This window comes from Arachis hypogaea, chromosome 14 (genome assembly GCF_003086295.3).
Source record: "Arachis hypogaea cultivar Tifrunner chromosome 14, arahy.Tifrunner.gnm2.J5K5, whole genome shotgun sequence".
NCBI classification, from domain to species: Eukaryota; Viridiplantae; Streptophyta; class Magnoliopsida; order Fabales; family Fabaceae; genus Arachis; species Arachis hypogaea.
In genome coordinates this window covers 12751071-12773577 of record NC_092049.1, presented here as the reverse complement: position 1 = coordinate 12773577, position 22507 = coordinate 12751071, and the positions used below count along the sequence as shown (strand labels likewise).

At 34.9% G+C, this 22507-nt stretch overlaps 1 protein-coding gene and 1 pseudogene across 4 annotated transcripts; one reads left to right on the top strand and one right to left on the bottom strand.

Annotated features, from left to right (window-relative positions):
* Positions 1-3263: 3263 nt before the first annotated feature.
* On the bottom strand, positions 3264-5312 carry LOC112741569 (stilbene synthase 1-like; annotated as a pseudogene).
* Positions 5313-7813: 2501 nt separating this feature from the next.
* On the top strand, positions 7814-12691 carry LOC112741564 (uncharacterized). 4 transcript variants are annotated; one of them, XR_011870642.1, is made up of 8 exons: positions 7814-8486; positions 9027-9102; positions 9189-9273; positions 9693-9813; positions 10153-10207; positions 10889-10951; positions 11278-11686; positions 12086-12691. XR_011870642.1 is itself a non-coding variant. In XM_072213781.1 (7 exons), the coding sequence occupies exons 1-7, from the start codon at positions 8188-8190 to the stop codon at positions 12299-12301; spliced, it is 1269 nt and encodes a 422-aa protein (XP_072069882.1). In that variant the 5' UTR covers positions 7814-8187; the 3' UTR covers positions 12302-12691. The 4 variants fall into 4 exon arrangements, 2 of the variants coding, with proteins under 2 accessions (XP_072069882.1, XP_072069883.1); XR_011870641.1 differs by having other exon boundaries at positions 10889-11032; XM_072213781.1 differs by lacking the exon at positions 10153-10207.
* The last annotated feature ends 9816 nt before the right edge of the window (positions 12692-22507 follow it).

Sequence of the window (22507 nt, the reverse complement as noted above, 5' to 3'; positions counted from 1 at the left end):
CCGATTTGTGGGAGGTACACAAATCGGACCGTCCGATTTGTGGTTAAAAAAAAAAAATTTAAGGTACAGAAATCGGACCCTCCGATTTCTATACTTCCACAGTTTTGAAAAATACCAAAAATTACAATGTTAAGGAATATCATCACTTCTACTTCCATAACAAAAAAAATTAGCCGGATATGAATAGTTAGCGGGTACACGTGCTTATTATTACCATTACATCCATGTCTTGTTGAAATTAAATCTCTTCTTCGAAGCAAAAATGTCATCATTTTTATATAAATTTGAACATTCAAAGACGATGTGTTTGACTGGGTGTGTGAGGTGTTTGGTGGATAACATGACATTGGAGTCTACCAGCATATATGGGTCTGGTGTTAATTAAGTAGTCTTGCTTGAACAAATTAAACAATAATATGTTTGACTATATAGTTTTATACCGCTAGCTAGAATTTTTATTACTAGTCACTCTCTCATCACTTTACCAATGCAAAAGTTATTTTCATCAAAATTAGTGCAATTCACAACCTATAAACTTATAAAACTCTGGAATCACAAATATTTCTCAATATATATGATCTCAATTATCTCAAGAATAAATTGAATTTAGCATGATATCAAGGGCAATGTCATAGAAAAGCTATGCAGTGATACCTTTTTTAACATCAAATATATATAGTCACTAAATCTGTAACGAAGCTTACCACCACCAATGTGTATAACAGGGATTGGAGTTTAATTTTTATATAAAATTTTATTTTTGTTTCAACAGTATCTTTTATCATCTATATCTATTAAAACATGTATTTTTTTTATTATTTTTAATATTAAATTATTCAAGATATATCTTAGTTAATTTACAAACTCTTTCATTTTAACTGGTTTCATTTTTATTGACATTATATACTTAATAAATAAAACGTTGAATTACTATTATGCCTGTTTCTCACTAATCTCCTATATAAAAAGGATAGGTGCTTCTATAAGGCAAAAATGGTTGCAAGTTGCAAAAATAATAGATTGAACTGCAAGCAGAGTGTGATTCGTTAGAATGGATTTTATGGATAAGGAAAAGGATAGAAAAATAATTATTTCTAATCAGCTAATTTTAAACAATTATTGCAATTAATAATCATTCATTTTGTATTTTTTTAAAATAAAATTTAAATAATGACTAATTAATAAAAATTAATTAGTATAAATTGTAATTCAAAAATATTTGTTGGCTTATTGGCTAGACCCTTATTGAATGATTAGATAAATTTATATTCACGAAAATTTAGTGAATCTTTCTGGGGTGGATACCTATATCCTATCCCTGTAGATATTTCGAGGGTTCTCAATTAATTTCTTGTCACAAATAATATCTACGGATACTGATTTTAGTAGATTCTTTTGCCTTCCTAACAGAGAAATTATTGCTTAAAGAAATATTGACAGTTCCTTCTCGTATCTATGTAAATGGTATTTTCTTTCTTTCTATTTATGAAATTGTTGGTACTAAAAATAGATTTTTTCGACAAGACATTTTGATTACTAATTGTTTCGATTACAGAAGTAGAGACGAGCAAACTAAAATCGAAGAAAGATGGTGCAAAGAATGTCGAAGATGAAAAGCAATTACTTGAATACCAAGGTCGTAAGGAAGACGTGAGATGTCAAAACTTGGGAGTCAAGATTTTTTATAGTCAAGGCAGGATCGTGGCCTGAGAAAAAGGAGGAAGCGAGATCGTGGGCAAAATTCTTCATGGTCAAGCCTATTCAAATAGTCTATAAATAGGAGAAGTTCACAAGAGTTCAGTCCCAGTGACGCAACAGAATATCATGGAGTGCAAGTGTATGAGTGTCAGAAGTTCATTTTTATTTTATTTTCCTTTGTTTTCTTTCTTTTCCATTTTAATTCATTTCTTTTTATTTCTTTGCTTTCAATATTTTATTGTTATTTTGCTTTCTTTCGATTTTAATTTTACTCTTTCATTTATTTAAAGCTTACATTTTTTTTGTACTTCCTTTTATTTGCTACAATTTGCCACCAGTATTTTGACGCAGTTTATTTTGACATAAACACTTAGTAATTCCTGCGTCAAGTCCACTTTTTTTCAGAATAGTCGTATTTATTTCTCGAACTGAAATCTTGATACAAGATTGATTCGACACCCTGTCGAAGTTACCAAAAATCAAGTGAAACAAAAATATACTTTATTCCTTTCTTATATAAGATTAAAATAATATAAATTTTAATCTACTTATCCATCAATAATTATTATAATTTTATATATGAATGGAGATAGATATATCAATTTTGCACTAATATTCCCAATGTAATTGACGGACCAAACATGGATCCCCTAACTTAATTTATTTTTGGCGAATCAAAACCCAAAATTGAACCTATAATCCTAAAAATTAGAAACAATATAGATTCAGAAGCAAAAATCCCAATTAAAAACCCTAAAATCAAAATCCAAAACCTCCCAAATTTCACAAAACCAATTGAAAATTGATATATATTTTCTCTGTCTTCACTAGCTATTGTTGTTCACCATCATCATCATCAGGCGCTTCTGTAGTTTAAAAAAAGTGTTGTTAAATGAGTGATTTTCTTGTAATGAAATAATAATACTAATAGTATAAAATATATATTTATTATTACTGTCTATTTTTCTTGATGAGTGGAGACCTTGCTGAAGTTTAAGTATAATTAAGGTGCACTATGTCTTACGAAAAAAGAGAAGGGTATTTACCCATAAAACACATTTCACCATTTCTTTTATATTACCACACAAACTAGCATCGTGTTTTTTGTTAAGAAATTAACGTCTCACATTTTTTTTCTCATATATTTAGAATTAAAAAATCCTTAAAAATCAGTATATTAATTAGAATCAAAATTCTCTAAATAAAAAATAAAACACGAACAAACTAATCTAACAAATCAAAATCAACTATCAATAAAAGATAACATGAATAATATACAAGATAACATGAGTATTCTTTTTCAATAAAATTAATTTTGTTATATTCAATCTTGTATCAAGTGACAACATATTAAAAATTAGACAATAAAAGTGACATTATTAGATAATTATATGAGAGGCATCAAACACACGAGCGATAATATAAAAACTTACAAACATAATACAACATCAAGCCTTGTACTATAATACCTAATACTTTAAACTTTATCTTAATGGAACCTCATACAAAGGTGTTTATAGTTGTTTTTAGATAAAATTACAACCCAAATATTGGTATGTGTCATGTTGCTCATCAATTGAAAAGAATTTGATATATTTTTTAATAACAATTACAAATTTTGATATTGAATCTTCGCATAACGAATTAACTTTAGACATCTTTGTCTAATTTTTCACTCATCTAAGAATATGAGACATTTAGAATCTTATTTTAGAGTAAAAAAAATTATTAAAAAATAACATAATTGCATATATGCAGAGATATATAATTAAGCGCATTATATGGACATGCTGCGGAGAACAACGGTTTCAATAGTGAGACCAGGACCAAAACCAAAAAGCACACCCCAATCAAGTCCTTCTCCGGTGGTTTTAAGTCCAGCTTCAAGTGACTTCTTTCTCATCAAATCCATAATGAAGAACACACACGCACTTGACATGTTACCATAATTGCTAAGCACATCTCTAGTGGCTTTCATCTTCTCTGGCTTCAAGTTCACCTTCTCTTCAACCTGGTCTAAAATTGCACGTCCACCAGGATGTGCAATCCAAAATATTGAGTTATAATCAGATATACCCAGTGGATCAAAAGCTTTACTGAGTGCATCATTGATATTTTGTGAAATAATATCCGGAACACTCTTATTAAGATAGAATGTAAGTCCAACTTCACGAAGGAGACCACCGATGGCTCCATGGCTGTTAGGGACAAGTTGTTGATCAGTTGAAACAATCTCAAAGAGAGGATTCTCAACCTTTGGAACAGGATCAGAACCAATGATAATTGCAGCAGCTCCATCGGCAAACAATGCTTGCCCTACAAGACTATCCATGTCTGTCTCACTAGGACCACGAAAAGTGACTGAAGTATTTTCAGAACAAACAATAAGCACACGAGCATCCTTGTTATTTTCAGCTAAATCCTTAGCCAAACGAAGGACAGTGCCACCAGCGAAGCAGCCTTGGTGGTACATCATGTACCTCTTGACGCTTGGGTCGAGCCCTAAGAGTACGATGAGTTCGTAATCAACGCCAGGCAACGCAACACCGCTGGTGGTGCAGAAAATCAAATGTGTGATCTTAGACATTGGCTAACCCCATTCTTTGATGGCCTTGGTTGCAGCCTCTTTTCCAACTCTTGGTACCTCTCTGATCATCATGTCTTCCCTTGCATCCAACGACGGTGCCTTGTATGCGCACATATTGGGATTCTCCTTCAGTATCTCTTCTGTTAAATACATATGTCTGTTCTTGATCTGTGTTCTCTCACCTGTAATAATATGTAATTCACATCTATCAATATCCTTGATGAAGTTTCAAAAATGGTAAATATATGTACTGAACAAGTTATTATTTCTAATTATGAAAATTTAAATGGTGACCGTAAAATATGTAAATTTTCATTTGTATATAATTTTGTTAAACTAACCCAATTTTTATAGGATATAAGTTGGTTTATATTTTTCATTGTTTTAATTATCAGTGTTTAAATTTATGAAAATATTTGACGATGGACAAAATTTTTTCTTTACGTTTACCTTGTATTTGAATAGCTAATAATTCTCATTTCTCCCTAAATCCTTTATGGTGAAATAATAAAATGAGAGTTTAAAATATTATTAGAGTTTACCCAATACGTTGTACAAGTTTATTGATATTTTTAATGAAACTAATATGCATGACAATTTCACTTTTTTATCTTTACTAAAATTTTTTTTTTTACTGTTTGGTATGATATGTTATATATTGTGTATTAATTAATATAATAATAAAATAATAAATTTTACTTTGATAAATATTAAATAAAACAAAAGTAAAAATAAAAAATACATACAAATACGTTGAAACTTCTTCTTAAGATCGGTCATGTGTTCGCTGTTGGTGACTCTAAAATAATAATCTGCATATGTACTCTGATCAACACAGTTTGATGGATTTGCTGTGCCAATTGCCAGTACCGTTGCAGGGCCTTCTGCCCTTTGAGCCTTGCGGATCTCACTAACAGCGACCATCTTTTCCTAGCTGTGTTCTTTGGGACAACAAAGCTTAGCTATGTTGTTTGGGAGAGCAAACTTTAGCTATGTGCTTTGTATTTTGGTGAAGACTTAGGCAGGGAGAAGGGGAATATTTATATGCATGAGTAGGGGCATATGTGGAATTAAATGGGTGAATTGGAACTTTCAATTGAAAACGTGCTAACTCAAAGTGTCGTAATGGTGACAATGATTATTATTTAATTAGTTAACTTCAAAAACGAAGTATTCTTTTGCTTTGACTTTGATTGATTAATTGTGCATGTAACATGTTACTTACATATTGTGTAGTTTTAGTGTTATTTAATTCATGATATTGTGTGGATGGCGGACCAGATTGGCGGCATATTTGTTTAGAGATCTTTCCGTCTTTAGTAATTGATGTATGGGTTCATTTTTTTGTGGTTGGTAGAATAAAGTATTTATTTCTCTCTCTCTCTCTCTCTCTTTCTTTTCAGTCAACTTTAATTTGGTTGGTTAAAAATATCTTAATTTTTGAAAGCTTGCATTTAACATGAAAATATTATTAAAGAATTTTTTAAAAAAATTTACATAAAAAAAATAAAATTTTGTGGTATTTAACGTGTTTTATTTGTTGTAAGAATATAGATATTTTATCTTTTTTTTTTTTATTTTTTGTAAAAGATTTCCTTTCTTTTATTTCATGCATCCAATTATATAATAAAAATTTTTTATTTAATGTGTGGCGGCTCTGTTTATTTAATCAAAGTTGGATAGGGTGTACTGTGCTGCAGAATTGTTAGGGGAAGACAAGGGTGCGGGTTTGATTTCCGTTTTTATTTTTTCGTTTTATTTTTAGTATTTTGTTTTTTAAATTTTATAAAACAAAAAAGTAAAAATAGTAAAAATAATAATTTTTTGTTTTTTTATTTTTATCTCTTACTTTTATAAAATTTAAAAAATAAAAAATATTAAAAATTAAAATAAAAAATATAAATGCCCGAACGCACCATAATATTTTAGTGAAAACTTAGGTGCAGTTGATTTCACGTAAAGTTGATACCTGAGAGCCGTTAAATGATTTGACTGATTTGACTAAATTTTCATCTAACGGCTCTCAAATATCAACTTCACGTGAAATCGACTTCACCTGAGTTTTTACCTAATATTTTATATATTTGCATCCAATTACGAAGGATATGAATAGGTGCATCCAGTAGGTAGTTGGGCACACATGCATATTATTTCCATTACATCTATCATGATACTACTGGTGCCAAAACATTACGTTGACAACAAAAGATAACATGAATTAATAATTATATTTTTGATACTTTAATTTTTTTTAAGTAAATTTTATTTGAATTTACTTAATTTTTGTATAATTTTTTTTTTACTTTTAGAATTTATCAAGGATTGAATTTTAAATTTTTTGGATATAAAATTTTGATATCATATCATGATATATACCATTCATTCTAAAAATTTAAATTAATAAAAAAAAAATATAGATAGATATATAACATTATCCAAGTCATGTTGAAATTAAAGTTGCACACACGTGCTTATTATTTCCATTACATCCAAGTCTTATTGAAATTAAATCTCTTAGAATTGCAAAAATATTTGTGTCTGATTTATTAACTAGTGGTACTTAAGTATATTTATAATTAAGGTGATCTTGTCATTTTATATAAATTTCAATATTCAAAGACGATGTATTTGACTGGATGTGTGAGGAGTTTGGTGGGTGGATGACAATAATGGAGTCTACCACCATATATGATTCCGGTCTTTAATTAAGCTACGGTTTTTTTATGTCATGTTTAAAAACCGTAACAATAGAGATAGTCTATAGCAAGGTTCCGAAAATCAAATCAATCAATAAACCGGTAAGATGATTAGTTCAATAGTTCAACTGGAATTCAACCGGTTTAATTAAATATAAAATAAAATTATTAAAAATTCTATTTTCAAAAATAAAAATTTATATAGCAACAATCACAAACACAAACTTATACAAATTAAATGCAGTCAACAATTAAGTATGAATTAGTAACAAAGATTTATACAATTTCTAATCACATCAACAAACCAACAACACATGCATCATTAGAACACAATCAACAATTACATCTAAAAGTTCAGAAGACAAACTCAGAAGTCAAAATCCATTACAATTAGACAATAACATCAGAAATCAACAAAAAAAAAAAAATTAAAAGAAGTACCTTCAGCAATCAACAAAATTATTTCAGAAAAATTAACTCAAAGTCATAAGAGCAGTGGACCTGAACAACCGTTAGAGGACGAAGGTGAAAGCAAGGGTTGTTACTGCTACAAGAAAAATACCCATTCAGCTACACTTTTTTTAAGTTACATTTGAAAAGCGTAGCCTATTCCTTGAATAGGCTACGCTTTTTTGCATGGTGCCCTTTTATAAGAGAAAAGGAAACACTATTGAGGCATCACTTCAAAAGCGTCTCCTTAGATATTTTAAATATCACTTATAAAGTGTAGCCAAATCTAAAAAGCTATGGGTACACTTTTTAAACCAAAGGGAGCACTTTTAAAACGTAACTCATTTATTAAGTTTTGGGTGCGCTAGCTTCAGAAGTGTGTCCTAATATTAAAATACCAAATAAACACTTAGTGAAATTTTGTTTGCCCTCAATCGATCACCCTCAGTCCCTCATCCTCACTCGACACACACCCTCATCCTCACTCAACAGACACACGAAAGAGCGAAGAAATCAGAAAACTAAGGGGGAGAATGGGAAGAAGAAGAGAGGAGAGGGAAGGAAGGAGAGAACGACGGCGGCTAACTGGCTAGGGCTCTGTCATCGTCGTCGTCGAATGCCAGTGAGAGAGAGAGAGAGCTTGAGGAAGAGAGAAAACGCAATGGAGGAGAGAAGAAAGGGGTGCTCTATCGCCGCTGAAGCTCCACCGCCGCTGCTAGGGCTTGTTGTCATCGCCGCTCTGCCACCGCCAGGCTGATGTACCGCTGCCGAGGATCTCGAAGGGATGTCTTGCCAAACCCGTTACCCAGTTTCCGTACGCACCTGCTACCCTCTACGGCGTTGGAGTTCCTTCAAGCTGAGCTCGAGCTTCAGGAAGCGGCTTTGCTTTACATTCTTAGTGGAATTTGCGTTTTATTTGTTTATTTGTTTATTTTTTCTGAATTGTTACTGATTCTGCTTCGCGTGGCGATGTTATTTTGGAATAAAGAGGGAAGAGAGGAATTGCTTGTAGTGTTACTGAGCCACATTCAGATCCTGAGGGTGACAATGAGGAGGTACTTTCAGTTTGCTTTGGTACTATATCTGTTGAAGAATTTGTGAGTTGGTTAATTTGTTGTAATTGTCAGGTTAGTTAGAAATCAGAAGTTAGTTTGTTTGTTTCAGTTTTTGACAATTTGCTGCACTATATCTATTAGGCTAGCATCTGTTATAACAGTTATTTTAGTTTCAAAAGTTAGTGTCGATTAGTTTCAAAATCTGATCATTGTAGAACTTGACAGGAAGGAATTTGATTCAAGAGCTATAATCTTGCATGTTTCTAAATTCTAAGTGGTCAGTTCAGTCCCCTATTGCAGCTCAACTATGTTTCCTGAATTTTGATATCAATTAAAAAGCAAAATAGAAGATTTGCTAATGACTTTCAATATGATGCTACAATTTACATTTTACAAAACACCATATATGAATCAGTTGCTGATCCTTTTCTATGTTCTCAGAAGTTATATTATTTTAAACACCAACTACCAATGCACGTTCAGCTGATTTACTCGGATCAGTGTCACATTGGAACTAACCTTCTTTCTTTGTTTTTTCAGTCTAACTCAACTGTGTCATCATTTGGATTATGAAATAGATCTTGTGGATGTGAAGTGTTGGAGTTGGCACAATGAGGTTGTTGGAGTTTGGGTGCTTGGTTGCAGTTCTATGTGGTCTTCTTGTGTATGTGAAAGTTGAGATTTACATTGTAACTGTTGAAGGTGAACCTGTTACTAGTTATGGAGGTGGAATTTATGGTTTTGAAGCTACTGTTGTTGAATCTGATGAGAAGATTGATATCAATAGGTAGGTAATTGCAATTACATTTTCCTATGAATTTTCCATTTTTGTTTTTTTCCAATGACATGTAAATATGTTTTGAGGAGGCTAGTTAATATGATGAATTCTCTTTTGGTGAAATTAACCTTCCAAATCTAGTTAATATGATGAATTCCTTGAACATAGTGGTTGCTTTCAATTTCCAGCTTCAAGCTATATTCCTCTCTGATGCTTTTTTTGGTTATGTTTTCTTTGCTTTGGGTGTTTTACATGGAAATTTGATTACCAATTTAAATTCTCCTTAATCACATAAACCCGGAATTCATCTGAAAACTAAAGAATTAAGCTATGTTTTTCTGTAGGCAAACAAGATTTAATCTGTTATTTATCTGATTGATTATTTATTTTATTTTTATGTTGGTTATGGTGTACAAATATAAAATCAGGACATGGATTTGTTGTTGGAGATGAAGGGTACAGGCAGGACAGTGACATTCAGAAAGTTAAGCTTTCAAGGGAGGCATTGACACAGCTCTCCAAGTTAGTTGAGTCCAGAGTTAGTACAGGGTGAGTATCTTTTTTTTTTTTTGTGTGCAGCTTATGAGAATTTCTTTCTTCTTAATTGATGTTGGAACCTGGAAGTGCTCATTCAGTTGTGTAGGTGATGATGATATTTGGATTGATAACATCGGATAAATGTGTGAAGCTCTAAACAATTGAGTGAATTTATAACTAATACCTTATGAACTATCATCTGTTTCCTCTGGTTGAGATTGTTTACTGAATTTTGATTCTATCATTTTAGCAGATCCAGAACTTGAAACATCGGTTCTTTCAGTTTGATAAGTTTTATAACATAGCATAACTTTTCTTGTTAGAAATCTAAGTCAGATTTTTCTTGTGCAGTCTCGATACGATCTTAACACTATTCTATTCCTTTTGGAATTGGGGCTGCTGCCAGGTTAGATTAAACACTATCTACCATAAATCTTCTGTTTGCATATCTAGAGGCTGTGGATGGCAGCACCTTGGGCCTTTCATAAATCTAGGAGCATTCTACCTATGTGGGATTTCACTTGCTGCAACATTTGCATTTTGGGTCAAATTAAGAGGTAGAGAACTTTGGATTGGTATGACCATCTTTTCTAAGTTCAAACAGCATCCTCCCCCTCTCCCTGTAACTCATATTTGTCAATTTGCACTAGGTTCCATTTTTCTGATCTTATAGCTGATGAAGTCTCTAGGTTAATTTTAATTTTGTTGTTTGGATTTTGTTTGAATTTAATTAGACTTGAATTTTTAGGTTTAACTTAGTTTGAATTAGGATTTCAAATTAGAATTAGCTTTAGTTAGTGAACTTTGAACATGTTATTCTAGTTCTTGAGTGTTGTATTGTTGATAGTTTGGATAATAATTCTTGATTTATTTTATGTGAAAGCTGATTAGATTCTTTATTCCATTGGGTGATGTATGTAAAAGCAATGTCGGCATTTTGAATTTCGAAGAAGCAAATTTAGAGAAAAAGAAAACATGTGGATATGTATCTTTACTTTTGGGGATGTGAACTGATTTTCATGCATTAATTAAAAACATGGTTTGGTGCTTTATCTTTTTGTTACTAAGATTCATATTCATTTTGCAGCTTCTATTTACACCAATCCTGGATGGAAAAACACTTTTGTATTCAGTTGTATCAACTTTTGAGGTGAGAATAGGAATCGCCTTTGGAAGCGGTGGAAGCCAGTCACTTCCCGCCACTGAATGGCCCAATGTTTCTTCTTGTCTGGTGTGCTTCTACTACGTTTGATTTAATATAATTGTTCCAAGAAAAATAATAAAATTTGAGTTGTGTTGTTTTTCGTAAAAGACTTCTATTTGCGGTGCTGTTGCAGAAAGAATATGAACTTCAGTTTTGATGCAACTCTTAGAAATTGTAATGCATTATGGATTATGAAGCTGATTCTATGTAAATGGATATCAGCTTGAAGCCTTTCATGTAATCATGCTTATTTTGAATTTAAATTTTTGTAGGAAAAGCTTTTTACTGACACCTTGGTTAAGACCATGGTGGAAGAAGCTTTTTACTTTGCCTGCTGGTTATTTGATGAATAAGGCTGTTGGTGGCAGTATATATATTAGAGTGATTTCGGTTAGTAAACTTTCAAGGAGTTGCTTCAAGGGGGTGGGGGGGGGATCTAGGAGGCCTCAAAATGGTACAACCAATTTCTCGGTGGACTGTTTTGATGACAAGGACCTACAAACATTTGTCGAGGTAGAAGTTGGGGACTTAATCAGGAGAACAGATGTCAGACTTGGATCAACCCCTCAATGGAATGCACCATTTAATATGGTTTTACATGTTGGAAACCTTCATTTCAATCTTTATGAGCCTCATCCCAACAATATCAAGTGTGACTACCTAGCAAGTTATGAAAACAAGGTACCAAAATAATTACCATGTCAGGTCAAATAGTAGTTACGTTCTTTAGTCTTTATTATGTTTTGGAAACTACTTCAACTTTTATACAGCAACCGAAACTTGATGCAAAAAAGTCATTGATTGATTCATTGTTTCTTGTGTATTATGCTTCATTCCTTCATTGTGCAAACCAAGCTTGAAGCAGCTAAGTTGAAGTGAACTGCACTGCTGTTGCATTTGTTAAGCATACACAGATATCTCATCTCTATTCATGGACTACGAGAGGATTCACAAACCTCATGTCATTTAGCTCCATTTCAATTTACCTTTTGCACTGTCTTCTTCATTATGGAGTTCAAATTAGTCAGCCACCGTTGATGCCTTCCTTCTAATTTGTTAATTAAGTTGTTTGTTATGCAGACTGGAATAATTTCCCCAAGTAAACTGAGGATGAAGCTTATAGGCCACAGAAAGAAGGATGGATCCAACAGTAACTCATCCAGAACTTTTCCTTCCAGAATTGATAATGCTGAATTTGTCAACAGTTTACTACCCTCTAACAATGGCAACCCTGACGATGAAAGTCTGCATTTCATTTCTTTCTATTTCTTGTGTGTATATGATGAATGGCAATGACTTCATTAATTCCTTAATTCCAGTTACATCTCCCAGCTTAGAAGTTCCCTCGTTAAAGACTCAGTATGAACCAAAGGGAAACGGTGATACCGGCCTTACCAAGATACAGCATCTTCAAAAGGCTGATGGTGGAAGTTCAAGCACTATTCACCCGGTGAGAACAATAGAAGAGGAGAATCTTGATTATGACAGTAATGCTAGCTCATCCAGCTTGATTTTTAATAGTCCTTCCTAGAAAAATGCTCTTTAGGCCAGATTTTGAGATGGATAATTGATTTAGAATATGTTTAATTTGGTGGGTATGTTTAATTTAGTGTGAGATGTATAAATATTCAAAATTATGTTCATTCTAATGCTTTTGGTTCATTATAAATATATTTTTTGTTGAAAGATCATTTTTATTATTTAAAGAAATTATTTATTATTATGTATTTATTTTTATTTTATAATATTTAACTCATTTAATTAAGAATGTAAAATGATACATGTAATCATATTACTAAATATTATGTTGTACAAAAAATTATTAGAATATTATATATATATATAGAAAATTAAAAAAAAAGAGGGACCTAAGGCTACACTTATAAATGGTAGCCATGGTATACAATGTGGCTACGCTTTACAGGTGATGCAGTAGTGTTGAAAAGCGTAGCCTATTCTGGCAAAAATGGAAGCTGAAAAGCGTTGCCTTTGGTCCTAGATAGCATCACTTGAAAAGCGCACCCTATTCCCAAACGTCAAAAGCGTAGCCTTTGGTGCAGAAAAGCGTAGCCTTTGAGAATAGGCAACGGCCGAATAGGAATCACTCCAAAAAGCGTAGCCGTAGCCTAAGGCATCATTTTTTTCACTTTTGGCTACACTTTTCAAGTGTACCTGAATGGGTGTTTTTCTTGTAGTGTACTGTGAGTAAGCAATAATCGTGGGAGAGAGATGCGACAGCGAGGAGAAGATCTCCGAGGAGACCTTCATGATGGTAATTAAGGAGAAGAGCTCCGAGCGCAACGGCGAGAAGAGGACCGATCTGTAGAGACTACTTCTGGTTGTGATGGCACAATGACAGAGACACAACTTCAGAGTGGCCACCGCCGATGAAGGCAAAGACGACGACGCCAACAGCAGCCCCGAGAAGACCTGGCAACGCAAGGAGACCCTTGAAGAGGAGACGGCGGGGCTAGCGGCGTTGTAACTCAGCTTGAGGTTTTTTTTTAATTAAAATTATAAAAAGCGTTAAAAAACTGATCAGTTCACCGGTTTATTGCCGGTTCGACCGTTTTTTCACTAGTTTTTTGTCAAGTGGTTTTTTGTGTCAATCGGATAGACTAGAGAATCGGTTCCTGATTAATCTGATCAAACCGGTTAGTCCGGTTCGATTTTTAGAACACTAGTCTATAGTAATAATTTTTTATTTATAGTAACAATTTTGAATAGTGCTTTTAGAAAATAGATTTTTGTCACATAATTTAAAAAAAAACGTCACAATAGATGTCAAAGATCAAGGTTTTGAATGTTCACCTTTTTTAATTGAATTATTTCAGACTTTAGATCAATTTTTGTTATGTCGTATTTAAAAATTGTGATTTAAAAGTGTCTACTAAGGTTTTCAAGTTTCAATTTTTTATCTTACGATTTAGTTTTGGATTTGTGTTCCTTGAAAGTGGAAGTCTGGAAAGTACTTACTACTTTGATAATTCGGTTTTTTGAATACCAAAGAAAATGACAAGAGTTAAAGTTGTCCATGCATGATTCTCGTTAGTAAATAGCTGTAATTAGCATTAGTTATAGTGTGTTGACATAGGGCTATAGTGGAGGATAATATTTCTGCTATCGCAAATGTTAACAAATCACCGATGATTCATAAACAAAGTCACAAAATGTAATTGATTCTATGACTTGTTTACACTTATATATATAGAGTTTAAACTGATGTTGTAGCAGTTATTAGTTACAAGTGTATCAATATCTTGGTTTGTGTGATACAGGGAAACTCAAGTATACTGTGTTCCCAGTCTGAAAATGATTTTATCAATTGAATTTCTCTATTCCCCAAGAAAGCGCCAGCCAAAGGATCGGACGATGATATAATTAAAGAATCCTACTTTAGTTGCAATTACTTAATTAATATTTTGGTATCATTAGGATTTTTTGTTAGAGGTTTTTCCTATAAACATTGTGATAATATATATAATATAACTAGAAGAGCTTATTTCTTTTCTATTAGACGATATTTCTGTATTGTTTTAGTATTTATGTTCCCTCGCCTTTAACTTTACAAGTTTTGTAAGAGGGATAGAATTTTGATATGAGATGCTTGTAAACTAATGTGTATATATATATATATATATATGTATTTCCTGTGAGTATGGTACTTTATATTGTGAGTATGAATGTATGTTAATTAAAAATTCGGTCTAAGTTTTAAACAAGCTCATACTTTAGTATTAAATATTATAAGAGTCGTCGTAATACCTGAACTATCGTAAGACCCTTATTGAATTATTAGATAACTTTTTATTCAGAAAAATTTAGTAGATCTTTGTGGGGTGGATACCTATATCCCATCCCGGTAGATATTTCGAGAGTTCTCAATTAGTTTCTTGTCACAAATAATATCTACAGATATTGATTTTAGTATATTTTTTTCCATCCTAACAGAGAAATTATTGCTTAAAGAAATATTGACAGTTCCTTCTCGTATCGATGTAAATGGTATTTTCTTTCTATTCATTTATAAAATTGTTGGTACTAAAAATAGATTTTTTTTACCAGAAGACATTTTGACTACCAATTGTTTCGACTACAGAAGCAGAGACGAGCAAGCTGAAGTCGAAGAAAGATAGTGCAAAGAATGTCAAAGTCGAAAAGCAGTTACTTGAAGACCAAGGTAAGAGAATAAATGGAATGTCAAAATTTGGGAGTCAAGATTCTTTATAGTCAAGAAGGCAGGGTCGTGGCCTGAGAAAAAGGAGGAAGCGAGATCGTAGGTAAAATTCTTCATGGTCAAGTCTATTCTCATAGTCTATAAATAGGAGAAGTTCACAAGAGTTCAGGGACTTCAATAAAAAATACTTCACCATCACACCAAACTCTGCAAAAATTTTCAATCCCAATGACGCAACGGAAGATCATAGAGTGCAAGTGCATGTGAGTGCCAGAAGTTCATTTTTATTTTATTTTCCTTTTTTTTCTTTCTTTTTCATTTTAATTCATTTCTTTTTATTTCTTTGCTTTCAATATTTTATTGTTATTTTACTTTCTTTCAATTTTAATTTTACTCTTTCATTTATTTAAAGCTTACATTTTTTTGTACTTCCTTTTATTTGCTACAATTTGCTACCAGTATTTCGACGCAATTTGTTTTGACACAAACGCTTAGTAATTCCTGCGTCGAGCCCACTTTTTTTAGAAGAGTCGTATCTATTTCTCGAATTGAAATCTTGATACAAGCTTGATTTGACACCCTGTCGAAGTTACCAAAAATCAAGTGAAACAAAAATATACTTTAGACTAAAAGACAAATAGGTCTCTGACCTTTTAAAACGGAGACATTTTTGTCCCTCAAGATTGGAAAATACATTTTGATCCCCCACATTTTAAAACGGGAGACAATTATACCCTTCCGTCCGTTTTGGGCCAAAAACGGCAACGGAGCCAGCTGACATGGAGGGGCAGTGAATGACGTGGCCGTTACACTCGCTGAGGTGGATTGGGACAAAATTTAACTAAACAAATTCGTCCCTGAAGTGCCAAACGACGCCGTTTCCACCGGTGAGCCCTATTTCATCCAAACGCAAGGTGGAAGTCATGGCCGCTGCTTGTGCGATCGTCCATGATGAGCGAGGGGGGTTCTTCATGCACAAGATCTCTCACAATAAGAAACAGTTCAAAGGGGTTTGATCCTCCTCCACCTCCTAGATAATACTCATTGGTTTTCTTCACAAGCTCCATGATCCTAAGGTGTTCATCTTTCACAACTTTAAGCTCCTCCTCACATTCCTCTACAAACCCTTTCATTTCCTTAACAAATCCACCTCTCTCATTGTTCTCGCTGCAACATTTGGTTACAATCTCTCGAATTTTGCTAACACGAGCATTGAGAATGTATAACATCCTAATGAAATTCTGATGATCAATTATTGCTTCTTTCTTTACTTCAGATAACTCATCCTTTATACCTCCCAATAACACTTGTAAACCAAGCATCAGATACTCTTTCTCTGTCTCATGTTGCACAAGGCTATTATTGTTTTCATTGGAGTTGCTTATATCACCGTTGATTTTGGGAATGTTATGCTTTTGATTCATAGCTTCTCTTCTTCCTTCTGACTGAGCCACCTGCTCTACAATGAAGTGTAGCAAACTAGTCTTCCCATCAATGCTTTTCACATCAGGAAGCTTCCTAAGAGCACTTAGGTTGAAACCTTGTGCATTTCCCCTAGAAGTTCCGGCATTCATCCGGTTTCCAGCTTTGAGAATTGCCTCAAGAAACTTCAGTAATAGGCCACTAGCCCTCATCTCCTTGCAACCCTTTTCAAGAACTTTGGCTTCAATTGGTTCTTATGACTTCCGTGAAGCGCACAAGCTCCAAAGGCGCGTGAAGGATGGTGACATTGCAAGATAACTTAGAGAGCAACCAAACTCTCAAACAGAAAGATAAAATAAACACAACTTTACCAAATCACCAAACCATGAAGAAGATAAACATCAATAAAATGAACTCAAATTCATCATATTCAACAAAGATCCATCAAATTCTAAGTCAAAATAACGAATCAAACAACCCCCAAATCAAAACAAAAACTTCTTTTTTTTTATCTATTTTGGGAAAAGATTAATAGAAAACTGACCCTGTAGAGTGTGTTCAAGCACTTGGAGCAGCCACCAAGACCAGGAAAGCCATTGACATTGTTGGTTCTACTGATGCAATTCTTCTCTAACTTTCTCACAGTTTTATCCCCAACAAGTTCACCATTTTCATTAACTAAAAATGCATCTGGGCAACTCAGAGGGTGAAGCCTTATCCCACAGAAGCAGAATACAACATCACATGTCTCATTGGGTCTTTTCAGCTGAATCCCTCTCACTTTCAGTGCATTCTCTAAGTCATTCACACATGTTTCTGAGTCATCTGGTAACAATGGCATCTCATATGACAATGATGATGTGTGGGTATGGCTATGGGTTAATGCAGTGGAAGAATATGCAGAGTATAACCATGATGCAAGAACAGGGCAGCACCGTATGCGGTAGAGCTCCATGTCAGAACCACCACCACCACCGCCTCCACAAGCATTCTTTATACCGTCAAAGAGTTCATCTGAGAGTGTCAAGGGGAACCTTTGACATCAGATTGTTCAGGGAATGCAGGGATGGTTGCTGTTGATGGATGAGATGGGCCTGGGCCTGGGCTTTTGTTTGGGAGGATGGGCTTAAGGGTTTGAAGGGTTGTTGTTGATGATGAGTCATTGCACATGCAGCAATGGAAGAAGAAGATGATAATGCAGAAGAGGAAAAGGGTTAGTGGTAGTGGAGCTGACATGGTGTTTGATGAAATGTTTATGAGAGAAAAAGAAAGAAAGGGTATAATTGTCCACTAAAATTTCGTCCCAATCCACCTCACCAACTGTAACGGCCACGTCATTCACTGCCCTTCCATGTCAGCTGGCTCCGTTGCCGTTTTTGGCCCAAAACGGACAGAAGGGTATAATTGTCTCCCGTTTTAAAACGTGGGGGATTGAAATGTATTTTCCAATCTTGAGGGACGAAAATGTCCCCGAAAAGGTCAGGGACCTATTTGTCTTTTAGTCTATACTTTATTCCTTTCTTATAAGATTAAAATAATATAAATTTTAATCTACTTATCTATCAATAATTATTATAATTTTATATATGAATGGAGACAGATATATCAATTTTGCACTAATATTCCCAATGCAATTGACGGACCAATACATGGATCCCCTGACTTAATTTATTTTTGGCAAATCAGAACCCAAAACAAAACTTATAATCCTAAAAATAAGAAACAATATAGATTCAGAAGCAAAAATTCTTAATTAAAAATCCAAAAATCAAAACCCAAAACCCCCCAAATTTCACAGAACCAACTGAAAATTGATACATACTTTCTCTGTCTTCACTAGCTATTGTTGTTCACCATCATCATCATCAGGCGCTTACCTCGCTCATTAGAGATTGATGCTTCTCCTCATCAAAAACCTTGACTCTTCAATAGATTCATCGGAGCAGCGAATCAACCTTCAAAACGTGGTTTACGTGCTTACTCGTTAAAATAGGAGGGGTCGCGAGAGAGCAGAGCGTGCACAGACTTTTTTCGACACTGAAAAGGGAGAGGGAGTTAGAGAATGAGCGAGAAGAGAGAATGGAGAATGAGATAGAGAATGCTTACCTGGTGAGCGCGGTGATGAGCAGTGACGGTGGAGAAGAGATGATGAGACGAAGGTGAAAACGAAAGAAAACGGCAAAAGAACACTCTCTTAGCTTTCTGTAAGACCCAGAATCTTTGAAAAGTCTTATTATGATCAAGTCTCAAATCCTACAGTTATTTATAGCCTTAATTTCAGAGATTATTTTATTAAAGATAATTAAGGCAAGTTTTGATTTATTGAATTTGAGATAAGTTATGGGTATTATCCAATTTTACAATTATTGGATTATTTTCTATATTTAAATCATATAATTGGTAGTTGTGAAATAAAAAGGATTTTTATATGATTTTGGACTAAATAATTAATATTTTAGAATATTGATATTACTATTTTGGAAAATGAAGAAAATAAGTATATTATTTCTAATTATTTGGTGGGGACATTTTATTGAAAATAATTTATGAAATTGATGAGCAAATAGTATTTTTATACATTATTATTAATGGATTAGAATTTATTTCTAATTACTATATTATCCCTATTTTTAAGTGAAATTACTAAAATGCCCCTAACCCTAATTTTTGAAAATAAAATCCTAACCCTAAAAACCCTAACCCATTACCGTTTCCCATCAGAAGCTGCAGTAGCAGCCGCAAGCCCCTTCTTCCCCCCCCCCAAAATGAAAAGCACACACAAAACAGGGGAGGAGAACTTCTGAGAGAGATGAGGGAAAGGGAGGAAGCACGGCGCCGGCGGGCGTCACTGCCGCCGCGCCGCCGTGTTGCATCAGGGAGGGCGAGTGAGCGAGCAAACAGACACGAGAGGGAGAGGATCGCGCCGCCACGGTCGTCCAGGAGAAGCGCCGGAGAAGCTGCTGCGCGGCCCAGAATCCGCGTTCAACTCGCCGCCGTTCAGACTCCAGTTGCTGTCACCCTCGTGCAGGCGCCGTCGCGAGGTAGCCTTGCATCCGCCGCCGTCTTCGCGGGGCTTATGTGTGGCCGCGGTTGCTCCTCGCCGTGGATCCGTGTCGTCGTCCTTCAGCCATCACCAAAGCAGAGACGCGCGAGGGAGGTGGACGCTGCCAGAAGCACCGTGCCGCCGCCGCTGCCTGTGCTGTCGTTGTCGTCGCCGACATTCTCGAGCGCCGCCATCAGAAATGGTTCAGGTCGCCGTTAATGGAGCTGGTTGGGGTTGTTCCAAGGCTTTGCCGCTGCTGCCAGCTCCTGGGTGCCGTTCAAGTCGCCGCTCCTGCCGCCCAAAACTTCGCTGCCGTCGCTGGAGAACTTTGCCGGTAAGGGTTTTAAATTTGTGGCTTCGGTCATTTTGAGTTTCGAGAAGGTTTTGATGCTGTACGGCTCTTCCAGTTGATCCGCCGGAGCTTCTGGCCGCCGCCGGAGCTGTTGCCGGGCCGGTTCGAAATCGTAGTTGCCTCATTGTGTTGTTTCGGTAAGAAATTATGTTTCGAATGATCTCGCGTTAGTATTCTGTTGTGTTCGGTTAATGAATACGAGTTTTGATAACGTGGCGTCGAGTCCTGATTATTGTATGTTACGATTAGTGTTGCTATGGTTATTGCGAACGTGACTGGAAGCTGAGGTTTTGGCTGCCGGAATTGTGGTTGTGGATTTCGGGTCGAGGCGGAAAGGACTTTGTGGCGCGTTTGAGTTATGGATTTGCGTTTTGAGGTAGGGCGCTTTCCGAAAACTATAGTTTATTATTGGAATTATTACATATGGGTACTGATGTGAGATATTGTGTATTTGGTGATTGTATCTGCCTTATGTATTATTTGATTGACTCGAATGACTATGGATGTTGGTTTGGCTGAATTGTTGTGTGGCTTGTGAGATGTAATGTTTGAAGTTGATTCTTTAAAGATTTGAAATGAGTTTAATCCGTTGAGGATTGGTTTGAATTGAGTCAACTATTTTGATGATGTGAAGATAGAATACTCTTGAAATTCAGCCTGGGTTGCTTTAATTGATGTGGTTTTGATAAATGATTTATTGCTGAACTGATTCTTTAAAGCTTTGGAAATGAGTTAAATCGGTTGATATTGAGTTGATTTTTGAAATGGTTTCCTTGAGATATGCCACTGAGGCGATTGTTGGACTTAGCTTGTTTTTGAATTGATTTCTGGTTTTGAGCTGTTGAGAAGGAATGAGAAACAGTTTAGTTGGGACCCGAACCGGGTGGCAAAAGTCCAAGTTTTAGGGGAGGTGCTGCCGAAATTTCTATAAAACCTGAGTCTTTATTGAAATGTTGTCTGGAAAATGATGAGTTAAAGACTTCTGCTATTTTATTTGAATTATCAAGAAAAGGAAGATTCATGCTTTCGAAATGAGTTAGTAAAGAGGAAATTGTGATTTAGTCTTGCTTCTTAAGAAAGGCATTGTATCTCTTTCAAGAGAAAGTTATTTAGATGAAACTTGTGTTTTAAAGCTGTTTGAATGCGAAAAGGGTTTATGCCTTTGAATTTGACTTGGGGGTTTTAATTAAAGGAGTTTCAATGACTTTGAAAGAACCTGAGTGTCTATTGACAAGTTTCATTTTGAAATGTTTTGAGAAAGGTTTGAGTACTCTTTGAATTCTGAATCCTTGCAAGACTAAAACAATTTTAACAGATGAAACGTTTTAGAATTTGTCATGGGGGTTAAAGCTGGTTTTGCCTAAGTAGAGGAAACGGCTTTGAAGGAAGTAAATGATTACGTGACTCGGTTTGGCTTGGATCCTATTTTATTACTCAAATCGGAAAGCCAATGTTTTAATGATTTTAAATGAATTTGGCAAAATGAGTTATGCTGTTCTCCCCTAAGGACTTGGGACTCTGCCGAGGAACTTTTGTTGCAAAAATCTCATTGTTGGATGGGTGATTTTGAATGATTCAAAAGGAATCTTTAACTTTCCATGGTTTTGGAAGTTTTGGAAAGAGAATGCCAAGAGTGGCTTTGTTTTAAAAAGGGAACTCACTTTGAGTAAATTCGGCTTATGAGCCTGAGATGATTTGAGAAATGAGATTTCTAAAGCCAATGCTGAAAAGAGTTGAAACTCGATTTCAAAGTGAAATGAATTGAGAAAATGATTTATGGCTTAAATGCCGACTTTATGAATTTAATGATGTTGATTGGTGGAAGTGATGTTTTGTCGTGAGCCGGAATGGCTGTGTATGATTATACATATTGGTTGGTTCTGGATTGAACCGTGAGCCGGAATGGCTGTGTATGATATGAATATTGGCTGGTTCTGGACTGAACCGTGAGCCGGATGGCTGAGATGGATGTTGATCCATGGATGAGATTGAATGCATGTTTATGCTGAATCATTGATAAATGTGAATGTTGCACTTCCACTATCTGAGATACGAGTTTCCCTGGGTAGTAGCAGTGGCTAGCCACCACGTGCTCCGGGTCGAGACTTGATACTCTGTTGACCCTATGTCGTAAGTGTGGCCGGGCACTGTGAAAGGCCCGGATGAGCTCGCCCCCGTAAATATTCACCAGTGAGGGTGATGGATATGGATCATGATTATGATCAAGTTTATGATGAGTATAACTCGAGTTGGGGATGCACGACAGAGGGACAGTCCAATGGTTAGCTACCAAGACTTGTCGGGTTGGCTCTATAACCGACAGATGATATCATCAGCCACTAGGGACAGGCATGCATCATATGCATTTGTGTGACATTGGTTGGGTGTGCATATTATACTTGGTTTGCCTATGTGATTAATTGCTAACTGTTCTACTTGTAATAACTGTTTGTTTGTGCTTGAACTTCCTATCTGTGTTTGCATCTGGGACTCTGTTGGATTTGTGGT

Bases quoted from the DNA above. Each gene is read 5' to 3' on its own strand.
- LOC112741564 (XM_072213781.1), top strand. From the start codon at position 8,188: ATGTACCGCTGCCGAGGATCTCGAAGGGATGTCTTGCCAAACCCGTTA. The intron at 8,487-9,026 runs GTACTTTCAGTT...TTGTTTTTTCAG, and splicing joins CTGAGGGTGACAATGAGGAG to TCTAACTCAACTGTGTCATC. The intron at 9,103-9,188 runs GTTGTTGGAGTT...TAACTGTTGAAG, and splicing joins GTTGGAGTTGGCACAATGAG to GTGAACCTGTTACTAGTTAT.